This window comes from Diceros bicornis, chromosome 13 (assembly GCF_020826845.1).
Source record: "Diceros bicornis minor isolate mBicDic1 chromosome 13, mDicBic1.mat.cur, whole genome shotgun sequence".
In the NCBI taxonomy this organism is placed as follows: domain Eukaryota; kingdom Metazoa; phylum Chordata; class Mammalia; order Perissodactyla; family Rhinocerotidae; genus Diceros; species Diceros bicornis.
Window position 1 is genome coordinate 7,039,640 of NC_080752.1, and position 23,909 is coordinate 7,063,548.

General features: G+C 44.8%; 1 protein-coding gene across 2 annotated transcripts; it reads right to left on the minus strand.

The window, feature by feature from the left end:
• Nucleotides 1-11,536: 11,536 nt before the first annotated feature.
• Nucleotides 11,537-14,050, minus strand: LOC131412391 (Kruppel-like factor 18). Of its 2 annotated transcripts, XM_058551970.1 has the most exons (3): nucleotides 13,843-14,050; nucleotides 12,888-13,701; nucleotides 11,537-12,265 (listed from the first exon to the last, which is right to left on the minus strand). In XM_058551970.1, the coding sequence occupies exons 1-3, from the start codon at nucleotides 13,999-14,001 to the stop codon at nucleotides 12,090-12,092; spliced, it is 1,149 nt and encodes a 382-aa protein (XP_058407953.1). In that variant the 5' UTR covers nucleotides 14,002-14,050; the 3' UTR covers nucleotides 11,537-12,089. The 2 variants fall into 2 exon arrangements, with proteins under 2 accessions (XP_058407953.1, XP_058407952.1); XM_058551969.1 differs by having other exon boundaries at nucleotides 12,888-14,050.
• Between the last annotated feature and the right edge of the window lie 9,859 nt (nucleotides 14,051-23,909).

Genomic DNA, 23,909 nt, shown 5'->3' on the forward strand with positions numbered 1-23,909 from the left:
GCCGCCACAGCATGGCTTGCCAAGCGGTGCGTCGGTGTGCACCCGGGATCCAAACTGGTGAACCCTGGGCCGCCGCAGCAGAGCACGTGCACTTAACTGCTTGCGCCAGCAGGCCGGCCCCATGTCACTCCATCTTTAAAATGCATTTAAGTGGAATCATATTGTAACCAATTCTGTGAATTTAGTTTTTGCTCACAATTATGGTTTTGAGATTTATTAATATGCATGCAGATGGAGATTGTTCATTTTCATTGTTGTGTAGTATTCCATTATCTGAATACACAGTTTATCTATTCTATTGGATCACTTCCAGTTTTTTTTTGTTATTAAGAACAGTGCTGCCCTGAATATTCTTGCCTAAACCTTCTGCTGCTCTTGTGATAAGTTTCTCTTTGAGGCATTTTTCAAAGGGTAGTTGTTGACTCATTAGCGGGTTGTGAGCTGACTAGAGAAAGATAGAGATTGTAGGGCGAGGTTGAGATCCTGGCTGAGCTTGGGGACCATGAATTGATAGAAGTGTCAGTCTTCCTGGTACAGGGACTTTCTCCTGTGGCATGAGTTCCTTCTGTAGTTGTGGAGGAGTTGGTTAGAGTCAGCAGGGGTTAGGGTTTTGTCAGGTGAGTGCCACAGCAGGACAAAGGGATAAGGGAGTGGAGGACAATGGCAGGAGAATCAAGGGACTCTGGAATCTAAGATGGGGTGAGGTGAGGGAATGTGAAGTCCAGAGGAGGCTGAAGAGTAGGCACAGCTGAGCTATTGATAGGTTCCAGTGAAGTCAGATAACTGGTAGATTAGGAATAGTTGAGTGAGGCTGGAAAGGTGGTGGTGGAGATAAGGGTGTTAAGTAGGTATTTTTAGAGGTAGAAGGATGATGAGATCCAAGATATGGCCATAGAAGTGGGTGGCTGGGGTGGAGTAGAGGTGAAGGTTTTGTTTTGTTTTGTTTGTTTTTTTTATACTTTATTTTTTTTGTGAGGAAGATCAGCCCTGAGCTAACATCCATGCCAATCCTCTTCTTTTTGCTGAGGAAGACCGGCCCTGGGCTAACATCTGTGCCCATCTTCTTCTACTTTATATGGGACGCCGCCACAGCATGGCCTGACAAGCGGAGCCTTGGTGAGCGCCCAGGATCCGAACCCGGGCCGCCAGCAGTGGAGGGTGCACACTTAACCACTTGCCGGCTCCGAGGTGAAGGTTTTCGGAAATGCAGAGAGTGAAGGGTGTTATCTAGGTCATTCTTGCATGGTGCCCGGGACTATGGCTAAACCCTGAGTGGAGAGAGAGTACATGAAGCACGTGACAAATTCCAGGAATGAGCAAAAGTGCCCAGGGAGGTGAGTGGAGAATAGTGACTAGGAGCAGAATGGTGGAGTATCCAATGGAATAGGGTTTTGGTGGGGAGGGAGAATAATGGTTTTATGTAGCACTGTGGTGAGAGATCCAAAGGTAGATGGGGTGGGGAGAATGAGAGGTCTCCACAAGGCAGACGTGCAACAGGATATGAAGGCAAGCAGAAGAGAGAGCTTCTTGGAGGAGGTGGAGCATGTGAGAGAGTTCCCAGATTATGGAGCAGGAGTTCCAGAGAGTACAGTGGAATAGTTTGGGAAGGAGTATGGGGGAAGGATGGGAAATAAGAACTAGAAATGGGGACGCTTTCCAAAGGTCTTTGGGGCATTGCCCCTGCCATGTTGGAACTCTCATTTTATTCATTCTCGTTCATCAAAAATTTACTGGGTATCTACTGGGTTCCCAGGGATCCCAATGATGGGGATACAGTGGCCAAGGGGTCAGGTGGATCTTAGCTCCTCCTGGAGCTCTGAGCTAAGTGCAGGGAAGGCTGACTCAGAAACAGATGATTACAGTTGCATTTGGAAATCCCATACTGGTTGCCTTATGTGGAGGATGAATGGAGGATTCTGGGCCGAAGAGTAGGCATGTGCTTATGGGGAAGGTGGCAGATGGTGATCTGCATGGTCAAGCAAAATGTAAGGAGCAGTGTTTGGGATGAGGTATTTGAGCTGAGAAGAACAACTTCAGACTACATTCTATCGGTCCGCCCTCAACCCCAGCCATGATCCCTGGCAAGTCCCCCGGTGCTGAGTGCATATGATGATGATCCCACTTCTGTCAAGAAAGTGCTGGAGGCTGCCTGGCTTGGGGATCTGGGGCTGCAGCTAATGCCCTCCCAAAGGCAACTTCCCTAGTCCTGGCCCAGGTCCGGAAGAGGACACCCCCCTCCTCTGTCTGGGCTGGTGTAGAATTCAGCCACCCTCCACAGGCTGGAGAGACAGTTCTTAAAGAGAATCCTAGGTTCTGGGAAAACTGGGGGATGGAAGCTGCCTTCAGAATGAAGCCCTGAATGGTTACAGAAAAGGTGTGTGGGGCGGGGTGGGGAGGGGCTAGAAGGAATGACATGTGAAAAGGCTTTTAGAAAACACTGGCACATCTAGTCCACGCCTACATATAATGTAGCAAGAAAATAATGCCTCTTCAGTAAGTCAGTCTGTCTCTTGGCTTTCATGTGTTCATTCATTCATTCATTCATTCATTCAATTCTCACTTGCCAACTCATACCTCAGGCTATGAATCATACCTTTACTTGTGCTAAGTATTGGGATAAAAGATAAACAAGCTCTCTAACTTTCAGTTTTCTCTTCTCTCCTTTCCTTCCTTCTTTTCCTTTGCTTACTTCATTAAAAACATTTTAAATAGATAAGATGTACATATAGCACAAAATTCAAAAGGTAGAACATAGCATTCAGTGAAAAGTCCGCCTGCCACTTTTGAACTTCTCTACTTGGAAGTGATGCTACTTTTTGTTATGTGCCTTCCAGACCTATCTATAATACACAAGTAGCACATTATTCACACCTTTGGGTCTCTTGCTGTTTTCACTTATCAGGACATCCTAGAGACTGTTCTGTATAAGCAAATGTAGAACTACCAGAATCTTTTTTAAATTGACACACAGAATTCCATCATCTGGATGTACCATATTTATTTCATCAGTCTTCTATTGAAGGACGTTCAGCTCATTTGCTATGAAACAATACTACAATCTTGAGAAAGTTGTTTTTCTTTTAATAGATGAATTTATTTCCATTGCATTTATAAATAGTCTCACTGATTTATTTTATTGCCATGTGGAGGGCTGTTAAATAAACTTTATTTTAGAGCAGTTTTAGAAAAACTGGGATGATGAGTCCTCGTGTACTCCATACCCAGTTTCCCCTACCATTAACATCTTACATTAGTATGGTATATTTGTTACAATTAATAAACCAATATTCACATATTTTTATTAACTGAAGTGCATAGTTTATTTAGATTTCTGCTCCAGGATTCCATCCAGGATAGCACATAACATTTAGGAGTCATGGCTTCTTAGATTCCTTGTGGCTGTGACAGTTTCTCAGCCTTTCCTTGTTTTTGATGAGTTTTGAGGAGCACTGGTCAGATATTTTGTAGAACATCTTTCCCTCAGTTGGGATTTGTCTGATGTTTTTCGCATGATTCAGCTTGAGTTACATGTTTTTAGGAGGAAGACTGCAGAGGTAAAATGCCATTTCCTGCAAATCATAGCATGGATACACACTATTCACATGACTTATTACCGCTGTTGATGTTGACTTTGATCACCTGGCTGAGATAGTGCTGAGTTTCTCCGTTGTAAAGTCGCTCTTTCCTCTATACTATACTCTTTGGGAGGAAGTCACTAAGTGCAGCCCGAAAGTAAGGAGGGGGGCTTCAGTTCTACCTCCCTGAAGGTGGAGTTTCTACATAAATGATTTGGAATTCTTCTGTGTGGAAGATTTGTCTATTCTCTGTTTATTTATTCATTTAATAATTTATATGCAAATAATATAATTCACATGACAAAATTAATCCTTTTTTTTAAAGCATACATTTGGTGTTTTTTAATATATTCATGAAGTTGTTTAATCATCACCAGATTGCTGCAAACCTTTGGTTAATTTCCTGAGTTCTGAAAATGTTAATTCTAACCATTTTTGCCGCTCTTCTCATTGCTTTTACGGAGGAGAGAATTTTGGGAGGTCCTTATGCCACCATTTTCACTGACTTTGTCATTGCAGTTTTATTTTGCATTTTTCAAATTATAAGTGATAATTAGATTTCTTTTCATATAATTATGGGCTATTAAATCATTTTTTGTGAATTGTCTGTTGATAATTTTGTCCATTTTTCCTCTGGGTTTTGGTGTATTTTCCCCTCAATTTTTAAGAGTTTGCCAGTTGTCTGTTGATTTTATCTCTTTTTTTTTTGCCATTTGTAAGATTTTTATTTTCATGCAGTCAGTTTTACCAACGCTGATCCCTTTGGACTTTACTCTTACGTGTGGAATGAGGTATAGATCGAATTTAGCTTTTGCTAGTTGGTTCAGCAGCTGTCCCAGCACCTTTTCTTTCTTTTTTTTTTTTTTTTGTGAGGAAGATCAGCCCTGCGCTAACATCCATGCTAATCCTCCTCTTTTTTTGCTGAGGAAGACCAGCTCTGAGCTAACATCTATTGCCAATCCTCCTCCTTTTCTTTTTTTTTTTTTTTACCCCCAAAGCCCCAGTAGATAGCTGCATGTCATAGTTGCACATCCTTCTAGTTGCTGTATGTGGGACGTGGCCTCAGCATGGCCAGAGAAGCGGTGCGTCGGTGCGCGACCGCGATCCGAACCTGGGCCGCCAGTAGCGGAGCGCATGCACTTAACCGCTAAGCCATGGAGCCGGCCCCCAGCACCATTTCTTAAAGTTCATCTTCACTACAGTGATTTGAGTTGTCGCTCTTATCATATACTTATTTTCCCTATGTACTTGTGTCTTTTTATGGACTTTCTATTTTATTCCACTGGTCTATTTTTGTCTATTTGTTCACCAGTTCCACATTAGTCATTGACCTTGCAGCCCCCAGCCCAGCCTGGTGATCACCTTCCTGCAGCCCTCTCAATGGAGACACTGCACACTCCAGGCCTCCCACCCACACCAGTGCCCTTCGTCCCTCTGCTAACTCCAAGGTGTCTCTCCTGCCCCTCCCAACACCATGGCCCTTCCATCATGGACACTGTGTGTTCCATGCCTTCTGCTCACACCAGCACCCGCACTCCCTCCCTTGCACCTGGCTCTTGTCTGCAGCTCACTTGCGCCCTGGAGGGTTGCTTCCTGCTTGATCAATGACCGGACCAGGTCTGCTTCTCAAGTGACTACGAACCAACAAACTTCTCTGCCATCCACTTTCTGCAACTGCATATTCTTCAATGAGATCTGAACCCCCACCTTAGAGACAGAGCTCATCTTTCAAGCTTGCCCTTCCTTAGGCACTCTCTCTCAGCCCTAGGGTACCATATAGTGTTCTCTTACATCTTATAGTGACTCCTGTATCATAGTTCAGTCATTCTTTATATTAAACTTCCCCTGTGTAAATCACTGTGTGCTTTCTCTCTCCTGATTGGACTAAGACTGATGCAATCACAGAGTGTGTTTGTTGTGGAGAATGCAACTAGCATCCAATACTGTGCAGTATCATTGCATACTGCACACCACCATGTCTACTAATGAGTTCCTTACGTTTTAAATAAATATGTAATTGAGGGTGTTAGTGCTTTATATAATGTGAAATCCTTGGTGGGTTGTTATATGAACGTTTTGGTGAAATTTGAGGAAAGTGGTTGGGGTTTTTTGGATGGGTTGGGAATGTGTTACTACATTTCATATTTAGGTTAATGTCTAAAAATTCACTGTGCAGCAGATTAGATTTGGATAATGAGGAATGGCTCATATTATCTTTTTCTTTTTATGGTGGTTGCACTTAACATCATACCCAAGTTCACTCTCATATCTCTTTTGTCTCCTCCTCACCCTAGTGTGTTGATAATGCATGGAAGTTTTGTTTGGGGTTGTTATGGAATGTTTTTTTTTGGTCCTAGCAACAACGTAGATGAATCTTAGAAATATAATGTTGAGTTGAGAACAACCCAGTTCCAGAAGACTATATAGAGCTTAATATAATTTATATGAAGCTCAAAATAAGAAAATGTACATTTTTTTTGAATAAATACATTTGTGATAAATCTATACAAGGAAATCAAGGGAATTTCTATATACAAAATTCAGAGTAGTAGTTAATTCCGGAGGATAGACAGAGGGTTGGATGGGGGAAGCACATAGGTAGATACAAAAGTATCAATAATATTCCAATTTTTAGATAAGGTGAAGAGTCTGGCTTCAGGCCAAAAGCCTATGTATGATTTTTTTTTTAGGCCTGACCATAAGTCTTTGACTGGCTAATCTCACGTGAGGGGAAAGCTGCTCTCCTCATACCAGACCTGGCGCACAGCCAGAGCGCTGCAGTTTTCTGCAGGGAGTTGCAAGGACTCAGGGCCCTGGTGGGCCAGATGTGCTCATATGCACATTTGCGTTTTCAGCCCGGTCACCCCCACTCTGAGGCCTCCTTACTGGGGGCCCTGGTGAGCCACTTTTCCTCACTCCGCCTCGGAACTTTCCCACTCCTAGCCCTTCCTCCTCTTCCTCCCCCAGGTCCATAAGAAGGCAGGAGCAGTGAGGTAATTCCCCTGTTGCCTGCACTGATCTGACCTTGCCCTGTGCTGTTCCTCGGGGAAAAATGGAGCATTAGGGAGACAGCACCTTGTTTTCACCTCTCGCTTGTGCTGTCACGGTAAGTGAATAAAGCCTCGATTTTCACCTTCACTTTGGCTTGTTGTCCTGATTAACCATCTAGGCACCCAGCAACTCAACAAATTAATGCAGCGAGCATGGTGGCCAATTGAGCATGAAGCTGTTTTTGAAGAATGAACAGTCTGAGTGTCCCGTGGGGGCACCTCCACAGCCATGCCAATGGGCCTTGGGAGTGCTAGTGGGTTATTTACAGAAACTTTTCTGTTCTGAAGGGAACCTTTGGTCCTCAGCTCCCTGGCTGAGCTTGCCCAGTGGGTCAAATTAGAAATCCAGCAGAGGGTCTCTAGGAAAGCTAAGGAAGCAGTTCCCTGGCTACTGCGCAAGGTCCTGCGGCAACGGGACCAGAAGCTGTCAGAGACTCAGCACGCTGAGCCGCATGCAGTGACTGTCGTTGGCTCTGAGCAGGTCCCTGGTGCCAGCAGACATCCTGCGATGCAGCATGTTGTTGAGACTCATGCCTTCAAGAAAAGGGTGTAGAGTCCTTTGGGATCACTTTGCCCAGTGGCTCAAAGAGACCTTAGAGACTTGGTCAGCTTGCCTCCACAATGAAAAGGATGATCTTGTTACAGTTAGTGATGGAGAGTGGTGCCTTGGGGATGCATTACTATAGACTCGCTTTTTTGAAGTGCCCTGACGGTGGCCACCTTGCCTAAGGAGGAAGAGGGGATGAGAGGGTGCAAACGTCCTAGACTGGGTGCTATTCGGCTCTGACAGCTTTGGCCCACCTGTGACAAGTTCCTTGTTTGGACCACACTTGCAGGGGCTATAGCGTCCTTGCAAGCCACCCTTGTGGTCCCTTGATCTACAATGAGGGATTGAGAACAGTAGATGGTAAGACTGTTAGCCAGACTCAAATACCCAGGTTTGTCTGTGCTGTTCCTGCTGGCGCTGGTCACCAGGCCCCATTAAACCTCCTTGTGAGGTGGGGTCAATCCGTCCACAACAGTCTAAGTCTTAACTGACAAATCCCCACACATGGAAAAAAAAGCGGCCACTGGCAAAATAGCAAAGACTGACCAGGACAAAGGGCAGCGTAAAGGGGCCGGCCCAGTGGTGCAAGCGGTTAAGTGCGTGCGCTCTGCTGCAGTGGCCCGGGGTTCGCCGGTTCGGATCCCGGGCGCGCACCGACGCACCGCTTGGCAAGTCATGCTGTGGCGGCGTCCCATATAAAGTGGAGGAAGATGGGGACGGATGTTAGCCCAGGGCCAGTCTTCCTCAGCAAAGAGGAGGATTGGCAGATGTTAGCTCAGGGCTGGTCTTCCTCACAAAAAAAAAAAAGGGCAGCGTAAGAGTAATAACCTGGCGCCCTCTGCCGGGCAACCTGGGCAAAGGCTTCCCAAAAAGATGTGTGAATTTGATCACTGGATGACAGAGTCTCAAAGGAGGAGACTGACAGGCCAAGGAATTCAGGGCCAAGTACTGGCCCGTGGGACACCTGATGGGGCTCCCAGTGAACCTGGAGATGAATCGGGAAAATGACTTTTTCCCATCTGCCAATCTTACCTGGACCTCTTGGCATTCAAAAATAAATAAGACTAGGGGTCATGCCCCCAATGGGGGACCGGAGGCCCTATGCCAAGGGCAAGGTTCAGTGGGGATGTACCGGAGAATTGCACTTCTTGGGCCTTTGGCTGCTAGTGCACGGGTGACTGTGATCCCTGAAACCCCGGCTCCAGGATGAGGGGGAAACAAATAAAGCTCTCTGGTTTGGGGTTTGAGGCCAAGACCACTGGGACCCTTGCCCAAGCCCAGCTATGGGTGGGTCCTTTCAGGTCCCTGCAAACCTCCTTTGCTATGGCTCCCACTACAGAATGTATTATGGGTATAGATGTATTGTCTATGTGTACTCCTACCTGCCTTTGCCCCAGATGCCTAAGAACTGCTGCATTTTAGTAGGGCACATGGATGGCCTGTGAATCTACTCAGTTACCTATCATTGTCTACCCAAAACAATATTGGCTGCTTGGGGGAGAAAAAAAAAAAATAACTGCTCACATTGCCGATCTCAAGGAAGCCAAAGTTTATGAGACGATTTTTCCATTGAGTAGCCCCGTCTGGCCTGCGCTCAAGGCCTTGGGTGTCTGGAGACTCACCATCGATTATAGGAGGCTCAGTGCCATAGCCCTGGTGGACCTGATATTGTGACTATCACCGAGGTTATTGCTCAAGCTGAGGAAACTTCATCCCCTCTCTACCCAGAATATCAGGATCAATTTACCTTTATGTGGAGTGGGTTGCAGTACACCTTTAATGTCCTACTACAAGGTTACCTAGATTCTCCAGCTATCTGTCATCAATGTGATCTGGAAAAAGTTCTGCTCCTGGAGGAAGCACTAGCCTTCCTCATATTGATGACATCCTCCTGGTGGACCCAGACAAGGGCACCATCAAACAAGGACTGGACACCCTGTTGACTCACATACAACAACAGAGCTGTTGCATGGCAGCAACATAGCCAGGCCATTAACATAGGCAAGGCACAAGGACCTAGTGTCCAGAGAAATTCCTGGGCATTATCTGGGAAGGGGCATGATGTCTCATTCTAGAGCTGACTGCCCTGACAAATAAAAAGGAGACCCAGTGATTGGTGGGTCTCTTTGGCTACTGGTGCTCTCATAACCCACGTGGGGATCTTGAAGGCATCTGGGTTACCAGAAAGGCAGCTACCTTAGAGTGAGGTATCTACCAACGAATTCCCTGGAGGCCTTCCAATGGGCCACCCGGCTGCCCTTCCCCTGGGCCCCATGGATCCACATTTGCCTTTGACTTACAGGTCTCAGCAACCTCTCAGTTCACTGATTGGAGCCTATGGCAGAAGAACAGTGCCACAGGCCAGTGGCACCATTTGGCTTTCGGATCCATAAATTCCCAGAGTTGGCTGAAAGGTACGCACCCGTTCAGAGGCAATCATTGGCCTATTAGGGCCTTCCTAGTACCTCAAGTGTACCAAGCTTGTTAATGTGGACATGATACATTGCTGCAACTGATTCTGTAGGAGCAAAACACCTCCCTAAATATAAACTCACTCCTGTCAGAGGAGGCACCCAGAACATCCGGAGGAGGGTGCAGGGTCTGCCCCCAGAGCTATTTTGGCCATACTGGTGGTGGCCTTCTCCCCTACACTCACTCTTGCCCTACACAGACTGTGTGGTTATTCTCACTTCTGGGGTCAACCAATTAAAAAAGGTTATACGCAATCTGTCCTTACCTTGTTGAGGTTATTAATGATACTATCGCAGCTTTGGAGCCACAACAGACCAGCCTCAAGCCTTTGGCCTGAATAGTGTTGGCTAACTGCTGGCCAGCCAAGGAGGGGGGTCTGTGTGATTGCCAACACTTGGATCAATGAGACTGGCCAAATAGAACAGTCCATGAGGATGCTTAGACAGAACCCCTCCTGGCTCTCTAGAGTACACTCTAATGAGCTAAGGGACATCTTTTTCTGGCTTGACAGCCATTGGGGCTCATGACTAAATTCACTCGTCCAGGAAGGCCTGATCGTCCTACTTGGAGTGACTTTGATCACAGCCCTCGAACTGATGACTCAGCTTGGTCACAACCCCTCAATGTCTGGCTCATTTGTGTCCATGGTAGTGTAGCCTATGCTTCCTGCTCAGGCCTTGAAGGATCAAGGGCTGGAGTCAAAGAGCCTAGTTCCAGGCCAAAATCCTACTTGTGATGTTTCAGGCCCAACCATAGGTAATTACAAGACTACCTGGCAGGCCTTACGGGGGGAAGCTGCCCTCCCCACACCAGACTTGGTGCATAGCAGTGCATTGCAAATTTCTGAAGGGAGTTGCTGCCAAGGACACACCACACAGGCCAGCCATGCTCATGTGCATATCTGCATTCCTAGTCTCCTTACTGGGGGCCTTGGCTGAGGCACTATTTTCCCCCATCTGACTCAGTACTTTTCTACTCCTAGCCTTTTCCCTTCTTCCTCATCCATTACCCCACTCCATAAAAAGGTTTTTTAGTTTGGGACAGTGAGAGAATTCCCCCCATCTGCACTGCATGTCACTTAACCCTTGCCTGATGCTGTTTCATGGAGAAAGATGGAACATCGGGGAGCTGGCATCTCTTCTTTTTGCACCTTGCTTGCTCTGTGGCAGTAAACATATGAAGCTTGATTGTTACTTTCAGTTTGTCTCATTGTCCTAATTGACCATCTTGACACCTACCTGCATGCCATTTGGTAATGGGCTCTCAGAGATCTTTTTTTTATACTTATAACTTACAGATATTATTTCATATAATATCAAATACAACATTAAGATATAATTTTTAAAATGCTACCTGGGTTCCTCAAAGACTCAGGGATCTAGCTTCTGGGGCCTCTGTGAGGTGAGAGCTGGGGGTCAAGAAGAAGCTCAAATGCTGCAGCGCAAAGTGAAGCCCAGGGGATCTGCATTCCGCTCCCTTTCAGAGCTCTGGGTGGAAAGCGCTTTTCAATGTGCCCTCCTTGGAAATGAGGAGTGGACCAGATCACATCCTTGACTCCACCCAGATCTTTGTGCCAGGGGCATATTACACGAGCTGGGGATTGGATGGGTCAAAGTCAGAGCTAAGAGGGCAGGGCCTGCAAGAGCTGGGAGAAGGGCCTAGTCAGCAGGGAAAGATGGCTGAGCTCCTCAGGAGCAGTTACCAAGCCGTGCCCACGCAAAGAAACAGACCACAGGTCACCCCGGCTGCGGACGTGTCAGCAGAGGCAGTGAAGAAAAGGGCCCAAGGCCCAGGGGAAAGGCTAGATCCCTCCCCTGGCAGCCTACACTTAACCGACCCCTCCTCCAACGCCACAATGAGAGCACATTGAGGAGGCAGAGGGGAAAGGGAGACACCTTGCCTGAGAGACGAAACAGTCATGACGGGAAGTTCAACTTTTGAATTGATTAAGTACTCATCCAAATACGTTTCATTTATTCTGGGACCATTTAATACCTCAAGTGACCAAGTGTTCCCCTTCTCTTAACCCCATAGAAATGGAGCTCCAAAGAAACATGAGCTCAGATACAGAATACTACATTCTTTACAAATCTGCACTATGTCTACATTTCAATCGTCTACATATGTACATTTTTACATGTACACACAGAGGTAAATGCACAGAGCAAGATCTAGAAGGATTCATAGCGCCCTGATAAAAATAGTCACCCCTGGAGAGGGGAGGGAAGGAAGAGTGCTTCTGATTCTACTGAAATACATACATGTATTCCTTGTATGTTTTAGAAAAAAATAAATGAAAACCTTAAGAGTTTACAAATAATATTTAAGCGCTGACTACATGCTGGCACAGTGCTAGGTGCCGAGCAAACAAAGTCTTAGTAGGGAGACTCTTTCAGCTGTTTTCATTTCCTCGTGGGCTGATGGGTTCATAGTCATTGGCAAAAATTATCTGTGGACTCTTTGATGCTGCTTTAAGTGATCAGATCGTGCAAAAGTCCTGTTGCATTTGGTACACAGGTAGGGTCGCTCCCCACTGTGCTTTCTCTTGTGTCTGCTGAGCTCATCTGAACGGGAGAATTTCCACGTGCATCCCTTCACATCGCATTCGTAGGGCTTCTCCCCTGGACCAGAGAGAGAAAGAGAGAGACTTGTCATGCTTCAGGATAGCGTGGGACAGGGAAGCTGAAAGTGAATGCAGAAGAAAAATGTTTTGAGCATGTTGGCGTGGGAGAGGGAGAGCCAGCGGAGAGGAGACCGGAGGGGGTGAGTGAAAGACGAAGAGAAGGAGGGCACCATGAGCTGGAAGGATAAGAGGAAAACTGTGAAGGAGGGAAAGGAAGAGAAAAAGAAAAATAGGAGGAAAAGCAGGGGTCAGCAGGAAAGTCAGTAGGGGAATAAGGAGGTTGAGGGAGGGGTGTGTCTGTTGGGCCTAAAGAGAGTCCACGGAGTGACAGTCCGAGTAGAGGTAGGGTCAAGACCATCCTAAGAGGGCAAACAAATCCCTCCACTTATTCCCATCATCCCAGCACAGTCAACACCACAAAAGGCTGCAGCGTTTGGCTCTGGCCCAGAACTAGAGTCTGTCCTTAGGACTGCTTTATCCACCCTTTCAAATTTGCCAACCTTTTCTAGTGGTCCCAGACTTACGGGGAGGTGGCAACAATCTCAAATGATCCCAAAACTTTACAAGACACAAATCTTTAGTCATTTGCCTGCCACTCTCATCCCTTGGCCCTCACTCACCAGTGTGTTTGCGCTCATGGATTCGGAGGTGGGAAGGCTTTGTATACGATTTCCCACAGTCCTGGTATGTGCAGGTGTAGGGCTTCAAAATGTCAGGATTCTTCTGGAACTGACATCTCTGGGTCTTGAGGTTCCACTTCTGCTTTTCTAGAGATTGTCCTTGGATCAAATGGGAACTTGGAAAGTACAGGAATCCTGGGTATGGCAATGACGATCGATGTGGCATCATATGGCCTCCACAGAGAGCGTGGTCATCAGTGAAGGCTGTCATATGGTCCCCCTTAAGGGTCATCATCTGACCACCATAGAGGGTCTTGTCACAACCGAAAGTCACCATCTGGCTCCCATAGAAGGTCTGGTCACCACTGTATGTTGTCATCTGGTCCCCAGTGAAGGTCTGGGTACCAGTGAAGGTCACTGTATAGCCCCCTTTAAGCGCTGTCATCTGGCTTCCATAGAGGGTCTGGTCCCCAGTGAAGGTCATCTGGCCTCCATAGAGGGTCTGGTCATCACTGAGGGTATTCACCTGCTCTTCACACACGGTTGTCATCTCTCTCCTATTTAGGGTCTGGTCACCACTGGAAGTCATTGTATGGTACTCAGTGAGGGTGTGGTCCCCACTGAAGGTCATCTGGCCTCCATAGAGGGTCTGGTCATCACTGAGGGTCTTCATCTGGCTACCTTCATTGAGGATTGTCATCTTGTTGGCAGTGATGGTTGTCTTTTGGCAATCACTGAATGATGTCTTCGGGGTGTCAGTGACATCTGTCCTCTGGGAGGTTGCTGTGGGTTTTCTCTGATCAAAGGAGGTCACCTGGCCCATGGAAAAAGTCTCACTTAGGTCTCCAGGGGGCATATCAAGGGCTTTAACAGGGGGTGGTGTTGAGTTCTGGACAAGGACTATCCCAGGGATGTTAGAACAAGCAGAAATCAGAATTGTGGGGGAAGTCATTACCTGGCTCTGGATTGACTCATGTTGGCTGTCCTCACCATGGGCAGTCAGAGGTATAAAGAGCTGTGGCTCTGGTGCAGCTGGGGTTCTTGCCTTAAGTGTCTCAGAGAGGTCCTGGAGGAACTCCTCAATTTCCTCAAATGTCTGAAGGAAAGAATCCATGGAACTCTCATTGCTGTTGCCTGATAACTGAAGTAAATCTTCAGCTGTGGGATCCTGCAAAAAAATTAGAAGTTCAGGCGTCAAATCCCCAATTCCACACACTCTTCCTCTCCACCCCCGCTGACCCTATCCTAGTCTAGCCCACCCTCATCTCTTGCCTAGAAGCCTGCAATTGCCTCTTGATTGGCCTCTCTGAGTCTGGAATTGACTCCATCCAATGCACCCTCCAGACTCAGCCAGGGTAACATTTCTAAAATGCAAACTCTTACCATGCTACTCCTACCTCCTAGTGGAGGTGGGACTCTAGATGAATGCATGAATGCCCCACCATCCCCTGCAGAGATCTTGCCCCAGAGACTTTTCCAAAGATGCCCCACCTCCCCAGACATTGTACTGGAGATTTGGTTAAATTAATGAACTTTCAAACATATCTCATTTCATTCCCACCATGACCCCAGCAGATAGGAGCCACAATTAATCCCATTTTAAAGAAGAGAAAACAGAGGTCCAGGGAGATGAAGTGACTTGGCCCAAGTGGAAGACTCGTAACTTGAATTGGACTTATCTGGCTCTGGGTGCTCACAGACCTGCATCCACTGTGGATCTTCTCCCCAGAGACCTCTCTGGATGCTCCCAGGGACTCTAGCCTCCTGAGAACCATCTTGGAAAGCATCAGTTTCCAGGAACCATTCCAAGAAGTAGTTTCTTTAGAGGCAGAGGTCTAATGTACATATGACTAAGGTTTATACTTCTATTCAAAATGGCCATTATTATGCTTCTAGGTTTCCTATACATCCGGTATCAGGCTTACAGTTATCTCCCAAAAGCCATCATGTGAGTAGCCTCACATTATTTTCATCCTGTACACCTCTTTCCAGATCTTGTCCTACTATAGCCAGACCACTCCACTCAGTTTTGCCATGTCCCTGTCCTGTCTCTTGCTCAGCCTGCCTCACTCAGCCAAGTTACATCATGTCTTATCAAATAGGATCTGCTTTCCTATTCCTGCCCTATCCTGACTCTCAGAGCAGAGAGACAGCCATGATAATTTCCCCAGGCTTTATTCAGAACTTACAACCATACTGCCATTGAACATGGTAGACTGAGGGCACTCTGAAGTCCTCTTCTTCTACACCAAATGCATAGAAGTGATAGATGGCTTTACATTTAATTAAATATACAATCATGCTTGGCAATAAATGGAATTTTCCAAGCCACAATGTCAGAAGGGGCCAGGGTCACTTGAAGGTGTGGGCTGAGGGCACCTCTGTGAGGCCAATGCCACTGTGGTGCCACTCCACCAAGAGGCGCCATCAAACCTAGGGTTTCTCTGAAATGATGGCCTCATTGAAAGTCAACCTCTAACAAGATCTTACTCTGGTACTTCCTTTCCAACCATTCCCATCCTTGTAATAGTGTAATTCTTGTCTACTCCCCTGATGCCACCACTGGACTGGAAGCTCCTCAAGGCCAGAGAACCCTATTTCCCCCTGAGCAGAGTCCAACAGATCCTGCTGGGAGAACCTCAGAAAACAGGGAGCCAGTGAAGGACTTCTGATTCCCACTGCCCCAGCTCTAGGTCTGCATCCACTCCCAACACTCAGGCCTTCAGGACAGCAGTCAGACCCCTCCTGGCTTTAAGGATTTGTAAATCAGTCCTGGATTTTCAAGAGTGAGGTCAGCAAGGCCCCGTGGCTTAGCGGTTAAGTGCACATGCTCCGCTGCTGGCGGCCCGGGTTCAGATCCCGGGCGCACACCGACGCACCGCTTGTCAGGCCATGCTGTGGCGGCGTCCCATATAAAGTGGAGGAAGATGGGCACAGATGTTAGCAAAGGGCCAGTCTTCCTCAGCAAAAAGAGGAGGATTGGCATGGATGTTAGCTCAGGGCTGATCTTCCTCACCAAAAAAAAAAAAAAAAAGAGTGAGGTCAGCAAGATGGAAGAGTAGAAGGAACCATCATTCATCTCCCCCCAACACACACAGAAAACAATTAGACAGCAGTCCTCAAGGAAAATAGCTCTGGGAGGGCTCAAGGATACAATTAAGAACCTACAGCAGAACAGTGGAGAAAAAAACAGAAAATAACCCCACAGAAAGGATCACTGGAAGGTTGTCTTAACTGAGACATCTGGAGATGGCTAGGAACAAAGAAGAAGGGTAAAGTTTATAAGTAACAGGCACACGCAGTTGCCATCACCGTCCCCAGGACCCTACTCTGAGGAGGAATCCAGCAGCCTTTGCCACTGAGGACCTCAATGGTCCCCGTGACACCTGTGGATGACCTGCAGCTTTCATAGCAAAGAATCCCATAATGTTCATAGGCATGGACACAAGTGGCCTGCTCCACACAGGGTACTTGCAGCTTTTGCCCCTGGAGTAACTAATAGCCCTCACCATATGGATCCCAGGAAGGGATAATATAGCTACAATAATTTTTAATGGATACACAATATAAAAAGATGTAAAGTGTGACATCAAAACCATAAAATGTAGGGGAGGAGTAAAAAAGAAGAACTTTTGTATGCATCAAAGTTAAGTTATCAGCTTAAATACAACTGTTATAACTATAAGATGTTTTATGTAAGCCTCATGGTAACCACAAAGCAAAAACCTATAGTAGATACACAAAAGAGAAAGAGAAAGGAATCAAAGTATATTGCTATGGAAAATCATCAAACCACAAAAGAAGACAACAGGAGAGCAAGAAAGGAACAATGGAACTATAAAACAGCCTGAAAGCAATTACAAGATGGCAATAGTAAGTTCTTACCTATCAATAATTACTTTAAATAAAATGGATCTCCAATCAAAAGACATAGAGTGGCTGAATGAATAAAAAATAAGACCCATCTGCAGTCTGTCCCTCAGTATCCACAGGGGATTGGTTCCAGGAACTCCCTCAGATACCAAACTCTGGTGGATGCTCAAGCCCCTTATATAAAGTGGCGTGGTATTTGCACATAAGCTACACACATCTTCCCATATACTTCAAATCATCTCTAGATTATTTATGATACCCAATGTAAATGCTATGTAAATAGTTGTTATACTGTATTGTTTAGGGCATAATGACAAGAAAAAAAAGCCTGTACAGACACAACCATCATAGGCCTTTCAATCCACGATTGGTTGAACACACAGATGTGGAACTCGTGGATATGGAGCCCATGGATACAGAGGGCTGGGGGTATATGCTGCCTATGAGAGACTCACTTCAGCTTTAAGGACACACATAGGCTGAAAGTGAAAGGATGAAAAAGATATTTCATGCAAATGGAAACCAAAGGGAGCAAGGATAGCCATACTATATCAGAAAAGTAGACTGTAAGTCAAAAACTGTAACAAGAGACAAAAAATGTCATTATATAATGATAAAGGGATCAATTAATCAAGAGGGTATAACAATTGTAAATATATGCACCCAACACAAGAGCACCTAACTATATTAATCAAATCTTAACAGATCTGAAGGCAGAAATAGACAGCAACACAATAGTAGCAGGGGACTTCATTCCCCATTTTCAACAATAGATAGATCATCCAGACAGAAGATCAGTAAGAAAATATTGAACTTGAACTACACTTTAGATCAAATGGACCTAATAGACACATACAGAATGCTTCCTCCAACAGCAAGAGAATACACATTCTTCTCAAGTGCACATGGAACATTCTCCAGGATAAATCATGTTAGGTCACAAAACAAGTTTTAAAAATTTAAGAAGATTAAGATCATATCAAGTACTTTTTCTGACCACAATGGTATGAAACTAGAAATCAACAGGAGAAAGCCTGGAAAATTCACAAATATGTGGAAATTAAACAACACACTCCTGAACAATCAATGGGCCAAAGAAGAAATCAAAAGAGAGATTAAAAAAATATCTTGAGATAAATGAAAATGGAAACACAACATACCAAAACTTATGAGATGCAGCAAAAGCAGTTCTAGGAGAGACATTTATAGTGATAAACCCCTACATTAAGAAACAAGAAAGTTCTCAAATAAACAACCTATCTTTACACCTCAAGGAACTGGAAAAAAAACAAAGTAAGCCCAAAGTTGGCAGAAGAAAGGAAATAACGAAAATCAGAGCAGAAATAAATGAAATAGAGACTAGAAAAATAATAGAAAAGATGAACAAAACTAAGAGCTGGTTTTTTTGAAAAGATAAACAAAATTGACAAATCTTTAGCTAGACTGTGAAAAAAAAGACAACATTCAAATAAACAAAATCAAGTATGAAAGAGGAGACAATACAACTGATACTGCAGAACTACAAAGATCATAAGATATTACTATGAACAATTATACAGCAACAAATTGAATAACCTAGAGGAAATGGTTAAATTCCTAGAAATATATAACCTACCAAGGTTGAACCATGAAGAAACAGAAAATCTGAATAGACTTATAACTAGTAAAGAGGTTGAATCAGTAACCGAAATCTCCCAACAAAGAAAAGCTCAAGACCAGACGACTTCACTGGTGAATTCTACCAAACATTTAAAGAAGAATTAATGCCAATCCTTCTCAAACTCTTCCACAAAATTGAAGAGGAAAGAACCCTTTCAAACTCATTACGTAAGTGTCTGTCGACAAGATGAATGGATAAAGAAAACGTGGTATATATACACAATGGAACTTATTCAGCCATAAAAAAAGAAGAAAATCCAGACATTTTCGACAACATGGATGAACCTGGAGTGCATTATGCTATGTGAAATAACTCAAACAGAGAAAGAGAGATACTGTATGGTATCACTTGTATGTGAGGAAAAAAAAGTCAAATCCCATAGGATCAGAGAGTAGAATGGTGGTTGCTAGGGGTTGCAGGGTGGGGAAATGGGAGATGTTGGTCAAAGGGTACAAACTTTCAATTGTAAGATGAATAAGTTCTGAGGATCTAACCTATCACATGGTGATTATAGTTAACAATGCTGTATTGTATACTTGAAATTTGTTAAGAGAGTGGACCTTAAGCGTTCTCACCAAAAAGGCAACCACGTGAGGTGATGGATGTGTTAACTACCTTGATTGTGGTAATCATTTCATGGCATATACATCATCATCATCACATATACAAATCATCATATTGTGCACTTTAAATATATGCCAGTTTATTTGTCAACTGTACCTCAATAAAGCTGGGGAAAGTAAAAATGAAAAGATTTTCAGAGAAGGAAGGAAGGAAGGAAGGAAGAAATCAGTCCCATCTGCACCCTATGCCTCCCTCTCTTGTATCTAATTTTTAACAGAACCCACCCAGACCCCTCCACCTCATTGGCCTTGCATTCTGCGCATCCTTCCATCCATTCCACAGATGTTCCAGTCACCCAGGACCAGGCAGTGGTGTGGGGACTCCGGGGCGACCAGCCAGGCAGCGGCCATGCCCTCGAGGAGCCTTCAGGGACAGCAGCGATAGGACCAGCCCACCACTGTCTCCTCTGCAGGCCCCGTCTGTCTGCAGGAGGGCACCCCCTGGGCAGGGCAGGCACGTGGGGGTGCTCAATAAACACGTCCCAGAAGAAATGAACCATTTCGGATGTTTCGGCCCCTCCTCTCTCATGAGTGGACCCCCTGCGAGGATTCCTGACAGTCCACCTGGGAGCTTCTGACCTCCCACCCCAGGACCCGGACTTTTGCCACCGCGTTTGAAGGTGCAGACTCACCATAAGTGGATCCACCGTTGTAGTCGGGGCCTGCGCCTCCGTAGGCTGAGGGCAGCCAGCACTGAGCTGCTGGGCCCAGGGCCTCGCCTCTTATAGCGCCAGGGAGGAAGCGCTGGGGTCACAGATTCGCGCCTTTGGTCGGCCACGCCCTTCAGGGCGGAGCCCAGGGCACCATCCTCGCCACCTGTGTAGTCTCGACCTCTCCGGACACAGACCGATTGATTGCGTCATCTACAAGGCGCCTCCGGGCGTTACGACAATCATTTCCCAAGTGTTCCTACTGTGCAGGGAAGTAATTTACAGGAATTAGCCCATTTCATCCTCGCCACAGTCCTATGAGTTGGACTTTATGACTGTCATCACACGATGCAAAAACTGAGGCGCAGAGAGGTTAAGTAATTTGCTGGCGGTCACAAAGAGAGTCAACCTCAGATTCTAGATTTGAACTCAAAAGGCTCGTAGTCTGAGTCCTTAAACACACACGAGGCCTCAACCCTAGATCCAATCAGCTGCTCGGTTATGCAAATCCCATCTCTTTGCTGTAAATCTAATCAGAATGACTTCCAGGGTGAAATCCCAAATTCGATCAGGTCAACTAGAAATGGTAATGGCGTTTTTTAATGCCCATGTCCCCTCCCCCACCCGTCAAGTCCCAGAGACTGTTTCACTCCAGCAGGTGACACATGCCTGGGGGCCATGAGTGACTCTGACCCTCTTCGGACTCTGCCCTAGGTCTCCATTGGGTCCCCACCGCTAGGGCCCATCCATCACCAACAAGCCTTGGGGCTTTAGCGATTGTGGAAAGTCCAGCCCAAGGGCCACCCTGCCAGCTTCTGGTCTCTAAAATTTTTAACGCAAGCCGCCCATGCCTCTTCGCCAGGGTCCCTTGGTGGGTTGAGAGGTGAGGCGAGAGAGGCTGTAGGAGCCTGAGGGGCCAGGACTCCCAGACCCTGGCTTCTGCTCTTGGTGCTGGCAGGCCTATCCTTGTCCACATCACCGGTTACCTGTTCTCCCTCCCAGCTGTCATGGGATAAATTTATAATCTGTACTGTTTCTCACTCCCACCCCTCCATCCCTAGGCAGCCACTGATCTGCTTTCTCTCACTATTCCATATATATAAATGACAAAGTATAGTGTTTTCATGTGCTTTTAAATTCATATAAACGGGATTATTTAGCACATATTCTGAAATCTGCCTTTGTTCACTGGACGGTATGTCTTGGGATCTACCCGTGTGTACAGAGAATTAGCGTACTCCTCTTAGCTGCAGCTTTCCCTTTGTGAGAGCAGGGAGAACGAGGAGGGTCATCCCGGGGGGGCTGGCCCCGGAGAGACTCGCTTTCCTGGTTCTGAAACAGGACGAGGATGGAAGCCTTCAGGGTGAGCGCACCACCAGGGCAAAGGAGGAAGTTACCTTTGAATAAGTTGAGAAATTTCCTTTGAATAAGGCAGACCAATCCACCTTCATAAATGTGTAGAAAATCAAGGGCATAAGCCTCCCAAATTCAGTGTCCCTGACTGAATTTACCATGACTGGTTAAAGAAATACAGTAAGTAGGTTGAAGAAATTAGTCTTTAGTAGTCTGACTCTTACGATGATTTTCTGTTTGAAGAAAATGTGCCCACCAAGTGAAAAAAAAATTAAATTGGACTAGAACGAGTTCTAAAACTTTAAAAAGGTAAACATTACACTCTAATAAAAATTTAGAATTTCATGTAAATAATCACGTAAACAATTAAGTTATTTGCAAAATTTTAAATTGTATTCCTCTAATATAATTCCCTCGCCTAAAGAGTTTGATAAGAAAAGAGAAAAGCTGTCTTTGGCTGTTGGCTCTAGTGTTCCTGCTGAGTTGAAGGTAAAGAATGAAGATGTGCAGGTTGACAGCAGGTCAGCAATGAATAGTCGTAGAAAAGGTTTTAAGAAACTCTTTTGTTCTAAGACTTTGAACTGAGATTTAGAAAGTAAACTAAATCAAGGAAATTAAAATTTCATCAAAATTAATTCAATACACCTAATCAAGGCAAACCCTTTGGTAAATTACATTGTTAAGGGCCTGGGGCTTCAAAGATGGCTATTTGGCTTCTTGATTTTACCACTATGAGGAATAGACATTCGGGCCGCTCCGGCTTGGGGGTTACGTGCGCGCAGTGTGCTGCAGGCGGCCCGGGTTCGGGTCCCGGTTGCGCACCGACGCACCGCTCCTCTGGCCATGCTGGGGCTGCGTCCCACATACAGCAGCTAGAAGGATGTGCAGCTATGACACACAACTATCTACTGGGGCTTTGGGGGAAAATAAATAAATAAAAAATCTTTAAAAAAAGAAATAAACATTCAAATACGTCCTTTTAATTTATGTAATTCTCCGGATTTGGTTCAAATAAAAAGAATCACCTAAATTCCTTAAAATTGCCTTATGAGTCATATAGTTTATTATTATTTACACTAATATTTAAGAATTCTAAATGTAAACATGGGTGTACAATTAAGTTGAATCATAATTTAAATAACTAGTCTCTTTATAAATTTTGTCCTAAATAAATCTCAGACAAAAATGAATCTTATGTGAGCCTGTGGAGTTCTGCTAACTGTACTAACTGGGTCAAGTTTTAAGGGATCATATTTCTCAGTCAGATTTCTTATTATTAACAGTGATTGGATTATTCTTTAAGAATAATTATGTTATCTAAAATTGCTAACTGACCTTAGGATCTTGGACTAATACAAAATTGGGATAATTAATGGTCACTGTTTACCTTTAGCTCCAAAGAAATTAAAATCCAGAGAGGGGGAGAAAATAAAATTCTTAATTGCCTCAAATGAAGTTTTGACCTATGTATTCTTGACTATATATTTATTCTTCATAATGTTCAAATTAAGATGTAAAGTCAATCCATGTCTTAAAATCATTGCCCTAAAATAGTTCATCTTTGCATTAGCTTTAGAGTTTATAAGAATTGCCTGGAGAGCTTATTAAAATACAGATTCTTGGGCCCCACCTCTGGAGATTCTGCTTCAGTAGGTCTGGAGTAGGACAAGAGAATTTGAACCCAACAAGCTCTGAGGTGGTACTCCTCCTGTGGGTCAGTGGTCTGTTTTGTGTAACTCTGCCCAAGAATGAGACTGATTAGATTAATTTTGTTTTAAAACCAGAGTTTAAAGCTTTAAATGATATAATTTAAACACATTGTTTGATTTGACTATATAAATCTGTGAGGATGTACATACTTAAGTATGAATGTATAATAAAGTTAGCAAATATTAGAAATGTATAAAAGAGAGAAACTGGTAGCTCAGAGAAAAAAGATTTGGGCTCTGGGTACACAATCTGTGCTCAAAACTAGGTAGAAAAATGTTCTTTTTCTTTTATCTCTTCTGCCTAGATGGCCTCCTCACCCAAGCATACATCCTGTCCTCAAGCGTCTGTTAACATTTGGACTGACTTGCCTTATATTTTTGGATAGTTCAGCTTGAGACATTTTGAAACAACCAGCTTCTCACACTTGAAGGAATCGAAATTTCTAATGCTCCTTATGTTACTTTCTGTCGGGATGTAATAAAATATTGTCACTGACGAATAACATAGCCAAGGCTGTAGCCATTTCTCATTCACAGTCATCTTTGCTCTTATTGTTGTGAACTGACCGGTTTTTTTCTGGCAACTTTTTCTAATCCTGCCTTGCTCTATGATCAAGGTCTCTCTTGCACCTGGATTATTTTTGCCTGTGCCCCTGCCCAGGGAGTCACTGAATATCACCAAAGGTTTGCTCCTCATCTGGCTCGTGCATCCTAAGGCAATGCACCCTCAAAGCGGTTTTAGAAAAAAATTGCTGTGCTCCTAATTCTTCCAGAGTCGTTCAACAGTGCAGTAAAAACTGCCTTGTTTGTCACCCCCATAATGTGGGGAAAACTGTCAAGACAAAACTTCAGAGCTGTCATAAGTTTGTTTCTCTCCAGAACAGTAATAAGTCATGTTCATATCATGTACCCCTAATAGGGCACTTCTCCTCTGTGGTATTCTTCCCCCAAATACAGAACCCCAATCTAATCATGAGAAAACCAGAAAAACCTTAACTGAGAAACATTCTACAAAATAGCTGACCAGTACTCTTCAAAAATGTCCAGATTATGAAAAACAAGGCAACATGCAGAAACTAGGAAGATTGGAGGAGATTAAAGGAACATGACAATTAATACAGTATCCTGGACTGGATTCCAAAAAAGAAAAAGGA